General features: G+C 42.8%; 1 protein-coding gene across 3 annotated transcripts in view; it reads left to right on the forward strand.

Moving 5' to 3' along the window:
• The window catches only part of HOMEZ (homeobox and leucine zipper encoding), a 76,003-nt gene extending 60,111 nt beyond the window's left edge, over positions 1-15,892 (forward strand). For 2 of the 3 annotated variants that reach the window (XM_077299390.1, XM_077299379.1), the window contains exon 2: positions 13,557-15,892. In XM_077299390.1, the coding sequence (XP_077155505.1) occupies positions 13,643-15,241 (1,599 nt within the window). In that variant the 5' untranslated portion in view covers positions 13,557-13,642 and the 3' untranslated portion in view covers positions 15,242-15,892. Of the gene's footprint in view, positions 1-11,975; positions 12,008-13,556 lie in introns of all 3 variants that reach the window. The other variant, XM_077299386.1, reaches the window with a different exon arrangement.
• The last annotated feature ends 6,896 nt before the right edge of the window (positions 15,893-22,788 follow it).

The raw sequence follows: 22,788 nt of genomic DNA on the forward strand, positions 1-22,788 counted from the left end.
ATCTCGATTGGGTTCAGGTCTGATGACTGTGGAGGCCAGGTCATCTGGCATAGCACCCCATCACTCTCCTTCTTGGTCAAATAGCCCTAACACAGCCTGGAGGTGTGTTTGGGGTCATTGTCCTGTTGAAAAATAAATCATGGTCCAACTAAACTCAAACCGGATGGACTAGCATGCCGCTGCAAGATGCTGTGGTAGCCATGCTGGTTCAGTATGCCTTCAATTTTGAATTAATCCCCAACAGTGTCACCAGTAAAGCACCCCCACACCATCACACCACCTCCTCCATGCTTCACGGCATGTAGAGTCCATCCGTTCACCGTTTCTGCGTCTCACACAAAGTCACCATGGTTGGAACCAAGGATCTCCAATTCGGACTCATCAGACCAAAGCACAGATTTCCACTGGTCTAATGTCCATTCCTTGTGTTCTTTAGCCCAAACAAGTCTCTGCTTGTTGCCTGTCCTTAGCAGTGGTTTCCTAGCAGCTATTTTACCATGAAGGCTGGCTGCACAAAGTCTCCTCTTAACAGTTGTTGTAGAGATGTGTCTGCTGCTAGAACTCTGTGTGGCATTGACCTGGTCTCTAATCTGAGCTGCTGTTAACCTGCGAATTCTGAGTCTGGTGACTCGGATAAACTTATCCTCAGAAGCAGAGGTGACTCTTGGTCTTCCTTTCCTGGAGCGGTCCTCATGTGAGCCAGTTTCTTTGTAGCACTTGATGGTTTTTGCCACTGCTCTTGGGGACACTTTCAAAGTTTTCCCAATTTTTCAGACTGACTGATCTTCATTTCTTAAAGTAATGATGGCCACTCGTTTTTCTTTACTTAGCTGCTTTTTTCTTGATATAATACAAATTCTAACAGTCTATTCAGTAGGACAATCAGCTGTGTATCCACCAGACTTCTGCACAACACAACTGATGGTCCCAACTCCATTTATAAGGCAAGAACTCCCACATATTAAACCTGACAGGGCACACCTGTGAAGTGAAAACCATTCCTGGTGACTACCTCTTGAAGCTCATCAAGAGAATGGCAAGTGTGCAAAGCAGTCGTCAAAGCAAAAGGTGGCTACTTTGAAGAACCTAGAATATAAGACATAATTTCAGTTGTTTCACACTTTTTTGCTAAGTATAGAATTCCACATGTGTTAATTCATAGTTTTGATGCCTTCAGTGTGAATGTACAATTTTCATAGTCATGAAAATACAGAAAAATCTTTAAATGAGAAGGTGTGTCCAAACTTTTGGTCTGTACTGTACGTATGTAGTATTGCTGCATCCATAAAGTCTTTTCTATCAAAATATAAAATTATTACTGTGATTGGTAAATACAAAGAATTTCAAAATGCCAATATTGCTTATAGGGGTATGACGCTGCAAAAAATTGCAATTAGAAGCAAACAAAATGTATCTATCCCAGTATGGAATCAATAAAAATATCAGTTCACCCTGGAAAAAAAACAAGCTCTCGCACAACTCCATTGACTGAAAATTAAAAAAGTTAAGCGTCCTGGATTAAGCTAATTTTTTAAACTAATTTTTTGGAAAGGTTTGGTAAAAAAAAAAAATTTCTCAACAAAAACAGTAAGAATCTTACCACAAATTTTTTATATTTTTTCTAATACATTGTGTGATAAAATCAGTGATGTTATTCAAAAGTACAAGAAGTATGTAGAGGGAAATAAAAAATATTTTTGTTTGTTTTATTAAGTAAACATAACCTAAAAAACTGATTTTGAATAGGTAATTTTCTGATTATAACTTCCCTTTTAGATGGGATTGTCCAAGTAATGGATGATCCTTTAATTGAATTTGTATCTTTGCATTAATTATTTAACTGTATTTAAGGTGAGTCTGTTACGTTAGATAACGCTTTTAACCTACATATATATGGTTAATCTGCAGGTTAATAGCAATAGGAAGGTGCTCTGCCACCATATTGAAAGTGCTGCACTTGGGAGCTAAGGTCTTTTAGTCGTACAGCCGTAGCGGCGGCACACCTGAATGACTGACAGCCGGCTGCTCCAGTAAGAAATAAAAGTTTGTTTGCTCTTAAGCACCTTCAGATTAATTTTAGATCTGCAGGTTATTAGCATTATCTGACGTGATAGGTTCTTTTTAAACTTCCAGAACTCGGCCACATTGCCTTTATAAGGCTATGTGCACACGTTGCGGATCCGCAGCGTTTTTCACCAAATCCGCAAAGGGTAGCCGAAGCGATGTTAATCAGTGGGAATCCACTATGCACATGCTGTGGAAAATTCTGCACTGATTCGCAGCGTTTTATTTTCCGCAGCATGTCAATTCTTTTTGCGGATCTGCAGCATTTCTGCACCCATTGACTTGCATTGAGTCAGTCAAATCTGCAGCTAAACTGTAGGTGTGAAAAGATTTGCGTGCCACAAACGCAGAAAGGAAAGAGGAAGAGTGTGTGGGCGGAGACTGTGAGCAGAGAATATGTGCCGGTGGGTGTGTGTGTGGGTGTCTGTGTGTGTGTAGCCAGGCATCGTCTGATGGGACTACTATTCCCATCCAGCTAGGTCTGCTGTCTCATATAACAGTGACAGCATGAGCCAACAGTAGTCCCAAAAATCATGTAAGTTAACCCAAAACAATCTTTATTATTAACCCCTTAACGACCGCCGATACGCCTTTTAACGGCGGCCGCTAAGGGTACTTAAACCACAGCGCCGTTAATTAACGGCGCTGTGGAAAAAGTGAATAGCGCCCCCCAGAGTCGGATTTTCTCTGGGGTCTTGGTTGCCGAGGGTAGCCGAGACCCCAGAGAACATGATTCGGGGGGTTTTTACCGACCCCCGAGTTGCGATCGCCGGTAATTAACCGTTTACCGGCGGTCGCAACAAAAAAAAAACACGATTTGCCATTTAATTTCTCTGTCCTCCGATGTGATCGCACATCGGAGGACAGAGAAATGATGGCCCCCAATAGCCCCCCAATACTCACCTATCTCCCCCGGTGCACCTCGTGTCTCCCGATGGGCGCCGCCATCTTTTTTTCCGGGAAAAAATGGCGGGCGCATGCGCAGTGCGCCCGCCGCCCTGCACCTGGAAGATCTTTGGGGTCTCGGCTGCCGGGGGTAGCAGAGACCCCAAAGAACATGATCGGGGTCGGTTTTTACCGACCCCTGTTTTGCGATCGCCGGTAATTAACTGTTTACCGGCGACCGCAAAAAAAAAAAAAAAAGCGATCTGTAATTCTCTGTCCTCTGATGTGATCGCACATCAGAGGACAGAGAAATAGGGGGATTCGGGGACCCTATCATACTCACCTGGTGTCCCCGGGTCCTCCTGCGTCTCCTCTTGCCGGCCGGCTTCTTCCTCTGCAAAGAAAATGGCGGGCGCATGCGCAGTGCGCCCGCCATCTGCTGCCATCTACCGGCCGGCAGGAGAGACGAGTTGGGGCTAAAATTAGGGTTAGGGTTGGAGCTAAATTTAGGGTTAGGGTTAGGCTACTTTCACACTAGCGTTTTTTGGCTTCCGTCGCAATGCGTCGTTGGAGAAAAAACGCATCCTGCAAAAGTGCTTGCAGGATTCGTTTTTTTCTCCATTGACTTGCATTAGCGACACATTGCGACGGATTGCCACACGTTGCATCCGTCGTGCGACGGATGCGTCGTGCTTTGGCGGACCGTCGGCACAAAAAAATGCTACATGTAACTTTTTTGTGCGACGTGTCCGCCATTTCCGACCGCGCATGCGCGGCCGGAACTCCGCCCCCGCCTCCCCGCACCTCACAATGGGGCAGCGGATGCGTTGAAAAAACATCATCCTCTGCACCCGTTGTGCGGCGCTTACAACACTAGCGTCGGTACGTCGGCCCGACACACTGCGATGGGCCGAGTACGACGCTAGTGTGAAAGTAGCCTTAGGGTTAGGGTTGGGGCTAAAGTTAGGGCTAGGGTTAGGGTTAAATTTAGGGTTAGGATTGGGGCTAAAGTTAGGGTTAGGGCTAGGGTTGGGGCTAAAATTAGGGTTGGGGCTAAAGTTAGGGATAGAGTTGGGATTAGGGTTAGGGTTTGGATTAGGGTTGGTATTAGGGTTACGGTTGGGATTAGGGTTACGTTTGGGATTAGGGTTGGGATTAGGGTTAGGGTTGGGATTAGGGTTAAGGTTAGGGTTGGGATTAGGGTTAGGGGTGTATTGGGATTAGGGTTAGGTTTGAGGTTCGAGTTGAGATTAGGGTTAGGGGTGTGTTGGATTTAGGGTTTTGATTAGGGTTATGGTTAGAGTTGAGATTAGGGCTGTTTTGGGGTTAGGGTTGTGATTATCGTTAGGGTTGTGATTAGGATTATGGATCGGGTTGAGATTAGGGTTAGGGGTGTGTTGGAGTTAGGGTTGGAGTTAGAATTGGGGGGTTTCCACTGTTTAGGTACATCAGGGGGTCTCCAAACACGACAGACAATTTTGCGCTAAAAAAGTCAAATGGTGCTCCCTCCCTTCTGAGCTCTGCCGTGCGCCCAAACAGTGGTTTACCCCCACATATGGGGCATCAGCGTACTCGGGATAAATTGGACAACAACTTTTGGGGTCCAATTTCTCCTGTTACCCTTGTGAAAATAAAAACTTGGGGGCTAAAAATCTTTTTTGTGGGAAAAAAAATATTTTTTTTATTTTCACTACTCTGCATTATAAACTTCTGTGAAGCACTTGAGCATTCAAAGTTCTCACCACATATCTAGATAAGTTCCTTGGGGGGTCTAGTTTCCAAAATGGGGTCACTTGTTGGGGGTTTCTACTGTTTAGGTACATTAGGGGTCTGCAAACGCAACATAACGCCAGCAGACAATTCTATCAAAGTCTGCATTCCAAAACGGCGCTCCTTCCCTTCCGAGCTCAGCCATGCGCCCAAACAGTGGTTTACCCCCACATATGGGGTACCAGCATACTCAGGACAAATTGCACAACAACTTTTGGGGTCCAATTTCTCTTGTTACCCTTGTGAAAATAAAAACTTGGGGGCTAAAAAATCTTTTTTGTTAAAAAAAAAAATATTTTTTATTTTCACGACTCTGCATTATAAACTTCTGTGATGCACTTGGGCATTCAAAGTTCTCACTACACATCTAGATAAGTTCCATGGGGGGTCTAGTTTCCAAAATGGGGTCACTTTTGGGGGGTTTCTACTGTTTAGGCTCATCAGGGGCTCTCCAAATGCGACATGGCGTCCGATCTCAATTCCAGTCAATTTTGCATTGAAAAGTCAAATGGCACTCCTTTGCTTCCGAGCTCAGCCATGCGCCCAAACAGTGGTTTACCCCCACATATGGGGTGTCGGCGTACTCGGGACAAATTGTACAACAACTTCTGGGGTCCATTTTCTCCTGTTACCCTTGGTAAAATAAAAATTTGGAGGCAAAAAGATCATTTTTGTAGAAAAAATGCGATTTTTTTTTTTTTTTTGTTTTCACGGCTCTACGTTATAAACTTCTGTGAAGCACCTGGGGGTTTAAAGTGCTCACCACACATCTAGATAAGTTCTTTAAGGGGTCTAATTTCCAAAATGGTGTCATTTGTGGGGGGTTTCCACTGTTTAGGCACATCAAGGGCTCTCTAAACGTGACATGGTGTCCGATCTCAATTCCAGCCAATTCTACATTCAAAAAGTAAAACGACACTCCTTCTCTTCCAAGCTCTGCGGTGCGCCCAAACAGTGGTTTACCCCCACATATGGGGTATCGACGTACTCAGGAGAAATTGCACAACAACTTTTGTGGTCTAATTTCTCCTGTTACCCTTGTGAAAATAAGAATTTGTGGGCGAAAAAATCATTTTTGTGAAAACAAATGCGATTTTTTATTTTCACGGCTCTACGTTATAAACTTCTGTGAAGCACTTAATGGGTCAAAGTGCTCACCACACATCTAGATAAGTACCTTAAGGGGTCTAGTTTCCAAAATGGTGTCACTTGTGGGGGGTTTCCACTGTTTAGGCACATTAGGGGCTCTCCAAACGCGACATGGCGTCTGATCTCAATTCCAGCCAATTCTGCATTGAAACAGTCAAACGGCGCTCCTTCACTTCCAAGCTCTGTTGTGCGCCCAAACAGTGGTTTACCTCCACATATGGGGTATCGGCGTACTCAGGAGAAATTGCACAACAAAATTTGTGGTTAAATTTCTGTTTTTACACTTGTGAAAATTAAAAAAAAATGGTTCTGAAGTAAAATGTTTGCAAAAAAAAGTTAAATGTTCATTTTTTTCTTCCACATTGTTTCAGTTCCTGTGAAGTACGTAAAGGGTTAATAAACTTCTTGAATGTGGTTTTGAGCAGCTTGAGGGGTGCAGTTTTTAGAATGGTGTCACACTTGGTTATTTTCTATCATATAGACCCCTCAAAATGACTTCAAAGGTGATGTGGTCCCTAAAAAAAACATGGTGTTGTAAAAATGAGAAATTGCTGGTCAACTTTTAACCCTTATAACTCCCTAACAAAAAAAAATGTTGTTTCCACAATTGTGCTGATGTAAAGTGGACATGTGGGAAATGTTATTTATTAACTATTTTTCGTGACATATCTCTCTGATTTAAGGGCATAAAAATACAAAGTTTGAAAATTGCAAAATTTTAAACATTTTCACCATATTTCCGTTTTTTTCATAAATAATCGCAAGTAATATCGAAGAAATGTTACCACTAACTTGAAGTACAATATGTCACGAAAAAACAATCTCAGAATCAGCGGGATCCGATAAAGCGTTCCAGAGTTATAACCTCATAAAGTGACAGTGGTCAGAATTGTAAAAATTGGCTCGGTCATTAAGTACCAAATTGGCTCTGTCACTAAGGGGTTAAAAGGCAAACTATGCCAACACAAAGTGACCAAAACAAAACGTGTACCACCCAGTTAAAATCTATGGGAATAAGCTAGCCATCCCTGAACAAGCTCCTAGATGATGCCTGCCTGCCAGCGGAGGTTGACACCCTAGGGGGGAGCGTATTGGCGCCCCCGCTCCAACGATGACTAACCCTAGGGGCCCTAATAAACCCTACAGCCACTAGTGAGCCCCACTACCCATAGGCTAAGGGGCCACTACGTCTATACAAACAAATGCTGTCCTAGGGAGAGCTAGCACCCAAAGAAATATAAAAACAATCTGAGCACACCAGGACCAGACCGGTGTATTAATAGGAAGATATCAGCAGAAATTGGAAACTATTAATGGTGGCTAATTGATAAACATACACCAATACCATTCAAGTCCAGGATTGCCTATAATCAGCAGGCCAATACTCTCAGTATATAGATAACCTGTATCTGTGTCTGCCCAGTCCAGATGCTACACATATCATAGTTGATGGGACCGGGGAGAAAAAGACTGCAAGGCCTCCAAAGCAGACTTGATATTGATACACACAGTATTTGTATTTAGAAGCCACCATATCCATAGAGACCATTGATACTCATCTACTCATCTGCATAATGCCAAGCTTTCTACACCGTCTGTCCTTATATGTTAACGCCTCAACGCGTTTCGCCTGCCTAGGCTCATCAGGAGGCTCGATATGTTGATGTACTTGTGTCCCAAGAAAAATGGCTAAGTGCCCTCCGATTCCACCTACTTTTATGTCTCCCGCTTGTTGCGCCGTATCCGGACTCCTCCCCTCCACTTCCTCACATGTCATATCGCGCGCCAGCCTACCGAGCGCATGCCCGGGCTGGAACGCAGAGCAGCCCGTCCATTCAATACCTATTCATCACCGGCGTGCGAATACTTCCGGTTCAGCCGGAGATTGCTTCCTGTCTCGGTAATCATGACGCGCACGCCGTAAATGTGCGTATGTCGGGTTACTTAGCAACCACATGGATGCAAAACACGCACAACTAAGACGGCATCTGCTTACTTATGTCCCTGCATGGACCGGGTAATTTACGACATGCTAAAGCCGAGTAACACAGAGTTCACTAGACCAAGAACTGTATGTCATGTATCACTTAGGAGGGTGGGAATATTTATATAGATGGTACACAGTGCCTAGCATCTTATCCCATCCACCCAGAGTTCAAGGGCTATCAAGTAGCAGACACTGCTTAGTAAAGGCTCTATTTAATGAACCCCGCTCAGTGTATCTGCTTACATAATGCCAGTCGGCCAATTAGAGGGAGAACATAAAGAAGGATAACTCGATATCTACAATAGATTATATAAATATATATAATTCCTGAAGACTAAGGAATCTATCACTCATTTAGAATGGTTCATTAGTGGGGGAATCTGTAATGATGATAATTTTCAGTCTAACCAAGAGGAAGGGAGACCTCCCACAATCTACCATATGGTTATAGGAAACATGCATAAGACAGCTGCTCGTTTAGCCCCAAAGGCTCCCGGGACTCCATTCTAAAAATCCATTCACATTCACGACAGGATTGATTTGTCCACGTTGCCCCCCCTGGGGTTTACCCTTACAACTTCCATGACGGTGAACCTGACTCCGGTTATATCATCACTATGGTGAGAACGCATATGTTTGGCCAGTGGGGTATCCCGGTTATTCCTAATATCTCCCATATGCTCCCCTACTCTTCTCCTGAACTCCCTCTTTGTCTTGCCCACATAATCTTTAGGGCAAGCGCAGGAGGCCACATATACTACACCGGTAGTCTTGCAGTTTGAAAATTCTCTATGATAGAAGGTTTTCCCCGTGGCGGAGCTCTGGAATCTTTTGCCGGGTTTCATCCATTTGCAGAGACTACAGTCCCCGCATTTAAAGAACCCACAAGGTCTCCTATCTAGCCATGTACCCCTAACGCTGGGTCTCTGGTATTGGCTATGTACTATCATATCCTTAATTGATCTGCCCTTCCTAAATGTAATATTTGGGCGTTCACCGATCATCTCCTTCAAATCAGGGTCAAATTTAAGGACGTCCCAATGCTTAGTAAAAATCTGTCTTACATCCTTATGTCGTGAATCAAACGTCCCAATGACCCTTACAATGTCCCCAGGATCATCATTAATGCGTTTTTGTAACAGACTCTGACGATCCGTCATCCTGGCGCAGTTGAATGCTGTGTCTATAACGTGTCTAGGGTACCCCCTTCTCTTGGAACCTATTGGACATATCCACCGCCTGACTTTTAAACATGTCGAATCTGGAACAATTTCTCCTCAGCCTAAGAAATTGTCCCTTAGGGATTCCTCTCTTAAGGGGAGTCGGATGGTGGCTGTGCCAATGCAATAGGCCATTTGTGCTCGTAGGTTTACGGTATATACTGGTAGATACTCCTCCATGCACCTCTTTTTTGATTTTAATATCCAAGAATGCCAGTTCAGCCTCATTGATTTCAGATGTGAATCTAAGACCCACATTATTGATGTTAAGGACTCGCAAGAACTCATGGAACTCATCTTTTTGCCCCGTCCACACTACAAGCACATCATCGATATACCTATACCACATAGATATATACTCGTGCCACCACTCCTCCTCCCCTCCAAACACAACAGTCTCCTCCCACCAGCCCAGGAACAAATTAGCGTACGATGGGGCACAGGGACACCCCATCGCAGTGCCCCTGAGCTGGTGGAAGTGTCTGCCGTCAAAGGTAAACACGTTATGTGTCAACACATACTCGAGTAGTGACAAAACAAAATCATTATGCCTGGTGCAGGTCACCGATCTCTGCTGTAAGAAATATTTTACACCCCGTATCCCTGCTTGATGCGGAATACTACTATATAGTGCTTCTATGTCTATCGAAGCCAGCCACACATTTTGACCCAGGCATACACCCTCAAGTTTAAGTAGTAAGTCTGACATGTGTCTCAAATAAGAGGGAATAGAGATAACGAATGGACGAAGGATCTGATCTATATAGAGTCCACAATTCTGTGTAAGGGAATCCACCCCCGAGACAATTGGTCGTCCCTTCAGGGGGTGGAGACCCTTATGGACCTTGGGGAGTACATAGAATGTTGCAGTGATGGGAAATTCTGGTAGCATAAAGTCAAATTCATTTTTTGAGACCAAACCCTGGGATAAAGCAGTCTCCAAAATACCCCTTAATTCATTCTTAAAGGTCCCCAATGGGCTTCCAGAGAGAGTCTCATAAGTTGTATTGTCCTCCAAAATAGAGGTACACATTGCCCGATATTCAGAATGATTCAGAATGACCAGATTCCCCCCTTTATCCGAGGGTTTTATAATAATCTGGTCATTCTTCCTCAACTCATCCAATGCTTTTCGTTCATTTTCAAGCAGATTATCCTCTGATTGCCAATCAGTTTTATTCAATTTTTTGAGGTCCCTCTCGACTAATAAGGAGAATAGGTCAACACTGCTCATGTCACCCTGGGGTGGCATCCTTACACTCTTGTTTTTTAGGGAGGTAAATGGACCTTTTCCCTCCTCCGGGGTACTATTGTTCTCTTGTAATAGTCCCCGAAGTGCCTCATATCCAATCATATCTTCGTCTTGTAAACCCAGTCTATAACATTCCTCACGGTTGTTATGTTTGAGTTTCCTACAGAACAAGTTAAGGTCCTTGACCCATTCAAAGCAATTAAATTGGTTTGTAGGAACGAAGTTGAGGCCTCTCTGGAGTACACTAGACTCATCCCTTGTAAGCGTGTGCGAGGACAGGTTCACAATCTGACCCCTACTTAATTGAAGCGGGTTCTGAGATCGTAGCCCGCTCTCGCACCCTGCCCCAAAAAAGAGGAAGATGAAGAGGAGGCAGGTGTTGGCAAGGGTGTGCCGGATGCTAGACCGGAAGCTGTATTTGATGTCAAGAAAGAGGTCATGGTGCCCATTCCACTTCTGTGGGCCCCTCTCCCCCTTTTTCCCGATCTCCCCTTTCCGCCCTGCCATCTCTGTCTGGATTGATGACCTCTAAAAAATTGTGTACTAATGGCTGCTGACTCTGTCCTTTCCGTATCAGATGTATCGATATCGGAGGAGGAGGCCTCTGACTGTCTTTCTACCTGGAAGTTCAGGACCTGGTTCTCCTTAAAGTCCTTCAGGTCCCTTTTGAAATTGTAAATGTTTCCTTTCTTTAAGGAGTGCCTGATATCTCTCTACCGATGTCTGTAGCAGACCCTCCCTCCTGTTAAAATCAGGATCCGTCTTACATTTCAGTACACGCTCTATCAATTTGTTCAACTCGGTGGTGGATTTCTCAAATACTTTTTTCTCCTCTGTTAGTAGAATTTGCATGAATCTAATTGATGACTCAATCGATTCTTTAAACCACAAATTCATCAATTCTGGGGACGCAATTCTCTGAGAGGGGGCAATGTTTATTCTCAATCCCCTAGGAACAATCCGATTCTTTAAATAATTTTCTAGCGTCCTAATCTCCCACCATGATTTCAAGTGGTTCTTTATACCCACCGTATACCTCGTTGAACAAGTTTTTCAGAGCTAAAGGGCCCGTACTTATATCCTGTGCACCGTTAACACTGAATGCCTGATTGGCGTCTTCCAACCAGAGATCCGAATTTACCCATCATCCGGCGACTGTGTTCAAGTGTAAAACAAAAAAAAAAAAACACATTCATACTCACCAAACACCTAATCCCTGAAGTCTGTGTCTCCGGCAAAAAAAACCCCAACAACATATACTTACCTTTCCGTCATAGTCCTTTTAATAACGAGTGTCCCACGCTCTACCCTGCAGCAGGTGATACACTGACAGGAGGTAATCCGTCCAGTAGTTTTTCACTGTGTCTCTGTGAGAGTTCACCGGAGTTTGTACTGTCACTTGCGGTACCGCTGCGTGAAAAAATTCTCACGCAATGGTGCTGTAAGTGAGAGCACGAACTCCGGTGCTCTCAGTGATGCACTGCGCGAGCGATTATCCTCTGTCAGTGTATCACCGGAGGCCGGGTAGAGCGGTCACATCCCCCGATATGACTGTTCTACACAAAGAGATTGCCGCAGAACACTTGGTAAATGGTCTATGTCGGACAGAGAGTATTTATGTTGGTTTATTATTTTATTTTTGTTGCAGGAGATCCAGTGATTCGGGGCTTAAGCGATGCAGTAAGTATGGTAAATTAAGATTAATAAAGCAGTCTGTGTGATTATTGCAATTAAAGGACTTTATTCTGACTGTGCCTTTATTTACCATATAACTATATGATTAGTAATGGATAGGCGTCTTATAGATGCTTCTCCATTACTAAGCCGTGAGCTTGATGTTACCTGACAATACAAAGGTGACAACAACCCCACAAATATTACCCCACTTACCACTGCTACAGGGCAAGTGGGAATAGCGAGGCTAAGTGCCAGAATTGGTGCATCTATAAGATGCACCATTTCTGGGGAGGCGGAGAGCTGATGTTTTTAGCCTGGGGGGGGGGGGAGGTGCCAATATACATGGCCCCTTCCCAGCCTATTAATATCAGCCCGCCGCTGTCTACATAGCCTTTGCTGGTTCAATTTTATAATGGGACCACATTTCAATTTTTTTCTGGGGTTCCCCTGTAAACTGGCCAGTAAAGGCTAAGCAAACATCCGTTAGCTGATATTAATAGCCTAGGAACCTTTATGGCTATTGGCTCCTTCCCAGAATATTAACATCAGCCGTCAGCTTTCCCTCTGCTGATTATGAAAATTACGTGGGAGCCCATGCAATTTTTTTAAAAATTTTTTTGAAAAATAAACAGATTTTGCATTTCACGCAGATTTCTGAGGGTATATTCCCACAGTCAGTAAACACTGTGGGTTGGACGCTGCGTACATCTGCAGCATCCAACCCGCAGTGGCCAGATGTTAAGGCATAGTGGATGGGATTTCAAGAAATCCAATGTCCACAGTGCGTCGGCGCCCGCTGCTTCCCTGCGGAGAAGGACATGCGGTGCGTCTTTACAGACCACAGCATGTCAATTTATCTTGCGGAGACGCTGAATCTCCACAAGATAAATATCACTCGTCCAATGTATTGGGCTTGGTGATTCCACACGGTTCAGTGAACACCTGTGTTCAAATGCCAGCAGCGCTTTGAACACAGCGGACATATGCTTCATTAGGGCTACCGATTACTGACTGTGGGGACATAGCTTAATAACAGTTGCTGTTTTGTTACAGCATATGTAGATTCATTATGTTAATGCTCCTATATAGGCTGGTGACTGTGTGTGTGTGTAATTGTGTGTGTCTTTATTTAATTCTGTGGGTGTGTCTTTATTTAATATTAATGAGGGTATCTGGCTGAAGAGGTTGAACAAGGAAATTACATCACTTTTTTTTTAATAATATATCTTTATTTAGCTTACAAATCCGCATGAAATCCGCTCAGAATTTCAAGTGCGTTTTCTGCCAAGAGAGGTAGAATCCACGCAGAATTATACACCAACAAATCCGCAATGTGCGCACATAGCCTTAAGTGCCTAGATTCATATTTGTTATTAGTTTATTGGATTTGAGTAATGAAATCCTAAGCATTAACTACAACTTATCAAATAGATGAATGTAACATAATTGTTACTTGTAATCAATAGGATTTCATTAACATTGGTTGGAAAATATAAGTCTGCTGGTCTTTTGTTTTTAACATTCTAACATACTTTTTTTTCTTCTTGTGTAGAAAATCCAAAGAGCAAGAAAATTGGTCAAGATTCAGTTCTAATGAAAATCACAAACTGCCTTATGATTACACCCTTCTAATTGACCATGTCTCCCACAGCCACCAATGCCTCTGGTGTGTACCCAGAAGACACTCCAGGACTTGTGTGCTTGCCTCCTATTTCTGATGACCTTCAGTTGATTTGGACACAGGCAGAGCTTACCAATGAGTTGGATGATCATCCACAGCTTATCCATACTTTTAGTTACTTTCCTTATCCTACAATGCCAGAAATTGCTTTGCTGTGCTTACGATATGGACTACAAATGGAAAAAGTGAAAGCCTGGTTTATGGTACAACGTATTCGTTGTGGTATCAGCTGGTCCTCGGAGGAAATTGAAGAGACTCGTTCACGTTTGGTCTACAATCAGGATCAGTTACATTTCAAGCCTTTGATTGCAGTAGCCAAGAAATCTGGTTTCAGGAATTTAGAAAACTCTTCAGCTCCTTCACCAAAGCGTGATGCAGTGAAAGCGATACTTCCACACTCTTCTTGTGATGTGGCCCCAGAAACTAAGAAACGGAGATTAAATAATACACCTGAGAGAACTGAACAAAGGACTCCAGAGCTGATGAATGAACAAATGAAGGAAAGCTCAAGCAATGTCTCACCAGGCACTTATATACATTGTAAAACAGCTACTGACATAACTCCTGAACCAAAACTGGTACTTATAAGCCAAGTCAAGCCTGAGCCTGAAATTAACTCATCTAGGTTTTCTCCTCTCACTGACCGTAAAATGTTGTCTTCATCTTGGCATATTTATGATTTGCAGGGAGTGCAAGCTCATGGGTCTAATGAGAACAGTGGAGGGTTTTGCAGAGAAGACTATTACACACGAGTTATACGACGACAGCGGAAAACCAAAGAACAATTGGCAATACTAAAATCCTTTTTTTTGCAGTGTCAATGGGCCCGTCGTGAAGACTACAAACAACTGGAGGAAATAACTGGATTGCCAAGAGCAGACATCATCCAGTGGTTTGGAGATACACGTTATGCACTTAGACATGGACAGCTGAGGTGGTTCCGTGAAAGTACCAACGAACGCCCCAAATGGTTGGATGAACCACAGTGTTACGCAAATCAGAATGGAAGATTGAGTGAACATAACTCTGGAGAACAAGCTGGAGTTGTAACATTGGCTCCTGAATTGGGAGCACTGAAAACGGAAAGTCAGCCTGCAGGTAAAGTGATATTAAAATCACCAGAACACTCTATGGCCGGTAGCCCAGTAATTCAGTTAACCGAACCATGCTCAGGAAAACCTATGCAAAAAGTTCCAGAAATACATGCTAATATATATGCAGCTCCTTCAGGGACACCAAAATCTGCACATAGCAAATTAAAATCAACTTCTACAATGGTAGCTTCTCCAAATTCAGATAATTTTTATCAGGACCATAATCTGTCTGCTCCCCAAAATAACTATGAAATACTAGAGAGATACTGGGAAACTCACCATTGTATACAAGAGGAAGACATACATTCACTTATAATAAAATCTGGTTTAAGTCGAAAGGAGATAATAGACTGGTTTTGTTACAAATGTAAAGAGCCTTTTGAAGTTGAAGTATGTCTGGATGAAGAGGAAGATGATCTGGAGGAGGAGGAAGAGGATGAAGTTGTTGTAATTCAGGACTAGTGCAATGATTACAAACATATATTTTTCTGAGGAATGATCTATTTGAATTAAAAAAAAGAGAAAATTATGTTCTACCTATAATTTACTTTGGTACACCTTTTTCTATTTATTATTTACATGTAATTTAGGGGGTTTTTTCTGCTTATTAAGGACTATTGCACATAAATTGTATTTACGTTCCCCAAAAGTTTCAGGCCCTGGTTCATTAAAGTTCCACCAGAATTCTCCCCTTAAATTGCTTTACAAATGTTATAACTTTTTATGTTGAAACACTAGTTTCTCCCAGTTCTGCCAAAATGGATGGGGATATGGAGGGGGCGTTACGCCACAGCTTGTCTAATTCATGACAAGCTGTGGTGCTCCCTAAGCCAGAATTCTCACTCCAGCCCATGATTGGAATAAGATATCTGGCGTGAAGCATGTCACTTATCAGACATCTCAGATTCATGAAAAGTTCATCTCTTCATGAATCGGGAGCATCTGACGCCACCATGTCCCCTCATCAAGTTTGACGAGAAAATCACCAGTCTTGATTAATCGGGGCCTAAGTTTTCCTTTTGGACATAAACATTAATAAGCCTTCAATGTTTGATTGGTGGTGTGTAGACCTTTAGAAGACCAGCAAATAAAGGGCAGCGGTACTTTTGAAAATTGTCTTTCCTTTATTATTTACACAACAGTACTGTACTTACAAGTGACTGTGCCTGGTAACGCTGCTCAGTATCATTCACTTGAATGGAAGGAGCAGCAGTACTATGTAGAGCTTCCTATAAAATCGAGCCGCTATGTTTGTTTGTGGCACCTTGGGCTCATCAGCAGGAGTGAGTTAGAAAATCCATCAATCGTAGTGTGTTTCTGGTAAAGAATAGAAACTGGTCACAGCAAATCTCAGCATGTTGTCAAAGTGCATGAGTCTTAAAGAGCTTGTCCTCTACTTTAGCATTGATGACTGATCAATGTCTGAACAGTCAGGGTCTGACACCCCCGCCGATCAGCTGTTATCGGTGCTCGTGGCGGCTGCCGACAGTAAATACTCACTGTGGAGCTGGTTATCTTCTGAAAGTGGCCGAGGCTTGTTACTACACATTCTCCTCCTTCTCAAATCACTAGGATGCAGATGTGCAGTAACCTGCATCACTATCGCCACTATCAGAAGACAGCCAGCTCCGCAAGTGAGTACTTCCGGCCAGTGGCCGCTGACACCAACAGCTGGGTTCGGCAGGCGTGCTGGGTGTTGAACCCTCACCGATCAGACATTGATGACATATCCTAAGGATAGGTCATCAATGGTAAAGTATTGCATAGCTTCTTTTATGAATTTTTCCTGTTGGTTTTTAATAGCATCGTGGTGAGTATTTGGCAGATATAGACATACAAATTGACCACTCCTTTCAATTCTGGTACATTTAAAAGAAAACCATTTGAAAACAAAAATATATTTTAGTCCTGTCTTTTATACTTTTACTTTACTTTGTTTCCACTAATGTTTGGCTGAAAAAAAAAAACTTGTGAAGGCAGGCTAAGTTTATACTCATACATGCCAGATTGAAAATCAGTTATATGAATTTTAATGTGGGTGTTGTCTGCATAACCATTTTAAGATGAATGGGTCAGTGGCAGAAAATACTGCCATCAAGTTTGCCATATGTCAATAGACACTTATTGTAATATTTACAATAGTAGATATTGTAAAACAGTAAAGAACCAGGCTATGTGCACACGTTGCGGATTTTGCTGCGGATCTGCAGTGGATTGGACGCTGCGGATCTGCAGCTATTTTCCATGCGTTGTTCAGTACCATGTAAACCTATGGAAAACAAAATCCGCAGTGCACATGCTGCGGAAAAAAACGCGTGGAAACGCAGCGGGGTACAACGCATCGTAACATTTGTATGTATTAGGCTTATGGATATGTAGAAAGTATTTTGGCAATAAAAGCTATAATCTCCAATGCTAGTTTTTACCTAGATTAAAAGTTTTAACCTACCCACTGTCTTGTCCACTGTTGGAACCTCCACCGAACCTGAGAACAAGATTCTGCAAGACCCTGAGTGAAGCAGTTGTTATGCCTATGCATCACCACTCTGTTCGTTGTTTATGGGATTGCCCAAGATGGCTGAGAACACCAATGAGGCCACCAGCAATCTGCAAGTAATCAGCTATCTTGTGCATAGGTGATAACTTTATAACTTGGTGCAAACACTTTACAAACTTTGATGTGCAGCTATCCCTATTGTGATAATATGAAAATGGAAATGTAGCTTGCAAGGTGTAACGAAATATGACCAAACAAAACGTCCTACAACAATGTATACTCCCTCACTACTTACTAGTTATTTTCTACCCTAAACATTGAATTTAACAGGTGGCTGTGCAGCTATTTATTGAAATCTGAGATTTACAGAAAGAATGCTGCTTGTACCCTTCAGTGATTTGTCCTGAGGATATGCTATAAATGTGTAGGGTGGAAATACCATTCTGATATCCACTTTTGGCAGTCTTATTGGGGAGTCTTTCTCTTGGTTACAAGAATAGCTCCTCATGCAGTATTATTCATGACATTAAAATCATAGAAACCTTTGCAGATCTCAAAAAACTTTCCCTTCTGTTCTATGTACAAGACCTTTGTTACTTATCCTGGGGATATTGCTATAAATGTGTGTGATTTAAATACCCATTTAGGTTGTATGCTCCCAGTGAGTTTTTGACAATTCATATTTTTGCTGCATGAAAAAAACGCAGAATCTTAGGGTATATGCTTTCTTGCAGAAAATTCCTGAAGAAAACTGGACATTTTCTGCAAGAAATCTGCATGCGTTTTTTTTACGTTTTTGATGCGTTTTTTTTTTGCTTTTTTTTCCGGAGCTTCCCAATGCATTAAATAGCGGGAAAAATGCAAAAAATCCGCAAAATTAATGAACATGCTGCGTTTTTTTTACCACGATGTGTTTTTTTGCGGGGAAAAAATGCATCATTTGTACAAAAATTGCAGAATGCATTCTACTTGATGGGATGCATATGTATGCGTTTTTAATGTGTTTTTATCACGAAAAAACAGGAAAAAACGCAACGTGTGCACACACAGCCTTACAGTTCCAGCAAAGTGGAAGGGATATATAGAAACCTCCTGCCCACTGAGCTTCTTTTTCACTCAGCAAAACTGACCTGCGGTGCGTGGTTCAAATCCGCATCCGTGTCAATACTTTGCATACCCAGAAGAGCTATTATGTACAGATTTTTTTTCTATACGATTGCATTAGATACGGAAAATCCGTAGGTAAAAATTTCACTTTTTTTTATGGGTTTCCAAAGTGGAAACGCATGTAATTCATCCCTACATGACTAACGTTTTGTGAAAGAGAAGTACAAGGAAGTATCAAAAATGAAGCAGCTTTGTTGAAAACCGGAAATACCAACGAGACAAAAAGCACAATGTAAAAAAAACACAAAACGCATGTTTGGAAAAAAATGTAATAAAAAATGCAAGTAACTCAATTTACTTTATATGAAGAAATGGTGCAGAAATACTGCAACATCAAAAGCTCATTGTTGGAAACGCAGCCTTAAGGCCCCGTCTCACTAAGCGATTTACCAACGATCACGACCAGCGATATGACCTGGCCGTGATCGTTGGTAAGTCGCTGTGTGGTCGCTGGGGAGCTGTCACACAGACCGCTCTCTCCAGCGACCAACGATCAGGGGAACGACTTCGGCATCGTTGAAACTGTCTTCAACGATGCCGAAGTCCCCCTGCAGCACCCGGGTAACCAGGGTAAACATCGGGTTACTAAGCGCAGAGCCGCGCTTAGTAACCCGATGTTTACCCTGGTTACCAAAAAAAACAAACACTACATACTCGCCTTTCGGTGTCCAGGTCCCTTGGCGTCTGCTTCCTGCTCTGACTGAGCCGCCGTACACTGAGAGCAGAGCGCAGCGGTGACGTCACTGCTGTGCTCTCACTTCTCACTGTACGGCCGGGAGTCAGTGAGAGCAGGAAGCAGACGGCAAGGGACCTGACGGACATCAGAAGGCGAGTATGTATTGTTTGTTTTTTTTTACATTTACGCTGGTAACCAGGGTAAACATCGGGTTACTAAGCGCGGCCCTGCGCTTAGTAACCCGATGTTTACCCTGGTTACCAGTGAAGACATCGCTGGATCGGTGTCACACACACCGATTCAGCAATGTCAGCGGGGCCTCAACGACCAAAAAAAGGTCCAGGCCATTCCGACACGACCAGCGATCTCGCAGCAGGGGCCTGATCGCTGGTACGTGTCACACATAGCGAGATCGCTATGGAGGTCGCTGTTGCGTCACAAAACTTGTGACTCAGCAGCGATCTCGCTAGCGATCTCGCTATGTGAGACGGGGCCTTAAGGTTGTCTTATCTAAGGGTGGTCAATCTTCTGTTACTGGTGTACACCAAGGATCACTTACCATATTTTAATTAGGTTTCTTTCAAAAGAAAAAAAAAAAAGACTTGGGATAATCAGAGATGGTTTTCCATGAGTAATGCATCAAAGTACCTGCAGAAAATATAAAAAAAAATCCAGCCACTACTGATTGTATGAAATGGAGCTCTGCATCAGTGATTAGATTGGTTTTCTTTTCCTGGACATGCCATGAATTCACCAATGCAGCCAATAACTGGACTGAATGGTTACTAACATGAAATTATGCCATTGCTGCAAGGCCATGGCTCTAGTTGACACTTAAGTGATTTATTTTATAACATTTTCTGTAGACACTTTCATTCATAAATATTCCTGGACAATGCCATTATACCTGCTAGCTCGTGTATCAGTAAAATGACATTTCTTAACTGTTAAATATATCATGAAACCTTACATTTCACTACGTTTTAGAATATGCATTGTACAGAAATGTTTTACCATAATGCATGTAGTTGAGCAGATAGTAACACTGCTATCTGATGGCATCAAGCAGCTGGCAGCTACAGGAATTACAGATTCTCATGTCTGCCTTCTCTTGATTACAAAAATATTTAGAATTGAGAGTCCTCAGTGGCTGATACCTTTTAATGGCCAAGGCTAGTTTCACATTAGCGTTTAAATCCGCAGTTTTTAAAATGCATCCGTAAATGGTGGAAAAAACGAGTAGAAACGCGGCGTTTTTTTAGACGCAAGCGTTGACGCATTCGGTTAAAAAAAACGCCGCGTTTGTACGCGTTTATATGCGTTTTTTCCTGCGTTTGCGTTTTTGGTACACATGATGAGAAATTTCACAAGAGGAAAATCAAGATAACTAGACACCGCCAATAGGACTACAGAGGGCGTGTATTATGGAATCTCTATATATAGACCCTAGGGCTACTGAAATCTTAACAGTTTGCTACTGTATCCTGTGTCATGATGGATCTTCGCATGGAGAGCTTTTATTTCAACCTGGATTTCAGCTTCAAGCTGTTTCTTGCCTGTGCTTTTGCTTGGGAGCAAGACAGAAATCGCAAAAGATGGAGAAGGAGACAACGTAGGCGTTTTTGGAGGCACCCCATAGTCGAACTACGTGAGAGCCGTGGAGCCTATCACACGCTCTATGCCGAGCTTAATGCCAACCTGGAGAAATTCCAGGAATACACTAGGATGTCGCAAGACTCGTTCCGGGATTTGCTTTCTCGTGTCCAAGGAGCCATACGGCGACAGGACACCCAGCTCCGTAGAGCAATTCCACCGGAGGAACGTCTGCTGGTTACATTAAGGTACGTTCAAAATCTAAACTAATGACAGTCCAAATTTAGTGTTTTCTGACATGTTTTTTTTGGGTATTTTCCTTTCTTTCTTTAGCGTAACCACACCATAAAAAGAATAGATTGTAATGTTTTTTGTGTTTGCTTCTTTTCTTACAGATTTCTGGCAACCGGAGAGAGTTTATCATCCCTCCACTTCCAATACCGGCTTGGAATATCCACCCTGTCCGGAATAGTTGTGGACACCTGCCGGAATGTACTCCGGAATGAGTTTATACCCCTACCCACCTTGGACATGTGGCTTGAAATTGCGGAAAAATTCTGGAGTGTGTGTGACTTCCCCAACTGTTTAGGAGCGGTGGATGGAAAGCACATTCGCATTATCAAACCAGCCTGAACAGGATCGGAGTACTTCAATTCCAAAAAATATTTTTCTGTTGTGCTCATGGCAATAGCCGATGCGAACTGTCGCTTCATCGCCGTGGACATTGGAGCTTTTGGCCGTGGCAACGATTCCCAGACTTTCAAGAACTCGGATATGGGCCGCCATGTGTATGGCAACAATTTCAATTTTCCCCCGCCACAACCTCTCCCCAACACTCAAGGTCCACCGATGCCATTTGTTATGGTTGGGGATGAGGCCTTTCAGATGTGTGAAAACCTACTGAAGCCCTATTCCAGTCGGGACTTGAACCACACTAGAAGGATCTTTAACTACAGACTGACCAGGGCCCGAAGAACTGTAGAGTGTACCTTTGGCATTCTGGTCGCTAAATGGCGCATTCTTGCATCAGCCATAAATCTAAAAGTGGAAACAGTCGACGAGGTGGTCAAAGCCTGTGTGATTCTGCACAATTATATAATGGTTAAGGAGAAACCCAACATTGAACTGGATGAACCAGTTGCACACCCACTGCCCGATTTCCAGCATCACCCGCTACGGCCAACTGCAGCCGTTGGTCACATGCGGGACCAATTTGCTGCCTTTTTCGATTCAGATATTGGACGTGTGTCATGGCAGGACAATGTTGTGTAAAGGTCCTGTTGTAATTCGATCTGTACCAGTAATTTTCTACAATGATGATAATATTTCTCATTAAAAAACTTTAGTTTTGGTTGTGTTGACCATGTCTCCTATCTTTTTCCTCTCCAAACCAAGGCTGTCCTAAAACTGGCAGTATTTGATCTGTATTTAATATCAGTTTTTGTAATCCAAAACCAGGAGTGGGTGATAAAAGCAGAGGTGCTAGTTATGTTAATATCATAATTTACCTCTAATTGTTCCACTCCTTGTTTTGGCTTACAAATACTGATATAAAACACTAGCCACATACTACTAGTAATGGCAGCCATGTTGCTTTATTGGTAAGCTTGTTGACGTCATTGCGTCATGATTCTCTTCTCCTGTATCCATTGGACACAAACTGAAGAGACAATCACTGTCACTCTATCTATACTCATCAAGTCAGGTGTCAGAAATAATGAATTCATGATAAACATATACAGGCTCATGAATTCACTATTTCTGACACCTGTGCAGGTGAGCATAGATATGTAGTGTGTGACCACCATTGTCCCTCAAGTTGTGTGTAATAGATTATGTATGAAGAAAAGAAAATGGTGGTTATACAAGGCAGTTCTCTACTCAACAGGTCAGGTGTCATAACGAATGAGTTTTTTGACACCTGACCTGTTCAGTAGAGGTCTGCACTGTATTTCCACCATTTTCTCTTCAGACTGCCACACTAGGCACAGACAAAAAGAGATTATGGAGATACATGTAATATTTGGCCCACCTCATATATGTATACTAAAGACACACAAAGCTGCAGTCTTTTTT

Source organism: Ranitomeya variabilis, chromosome 1 (assembly GCF_051348905.1).
Source record: "Ranitomeya variabilis isolate aRanVar5 chromosome 1, aRanVar5.hap1, whole genome shotgun sequence".
NCBI classification, from domain to species: Eukaryota; Metazoa; Chordata; class Amphibia; order Anura; family Dendrobatidae; genus Ranitomeya; species Ranitomeya variabilis.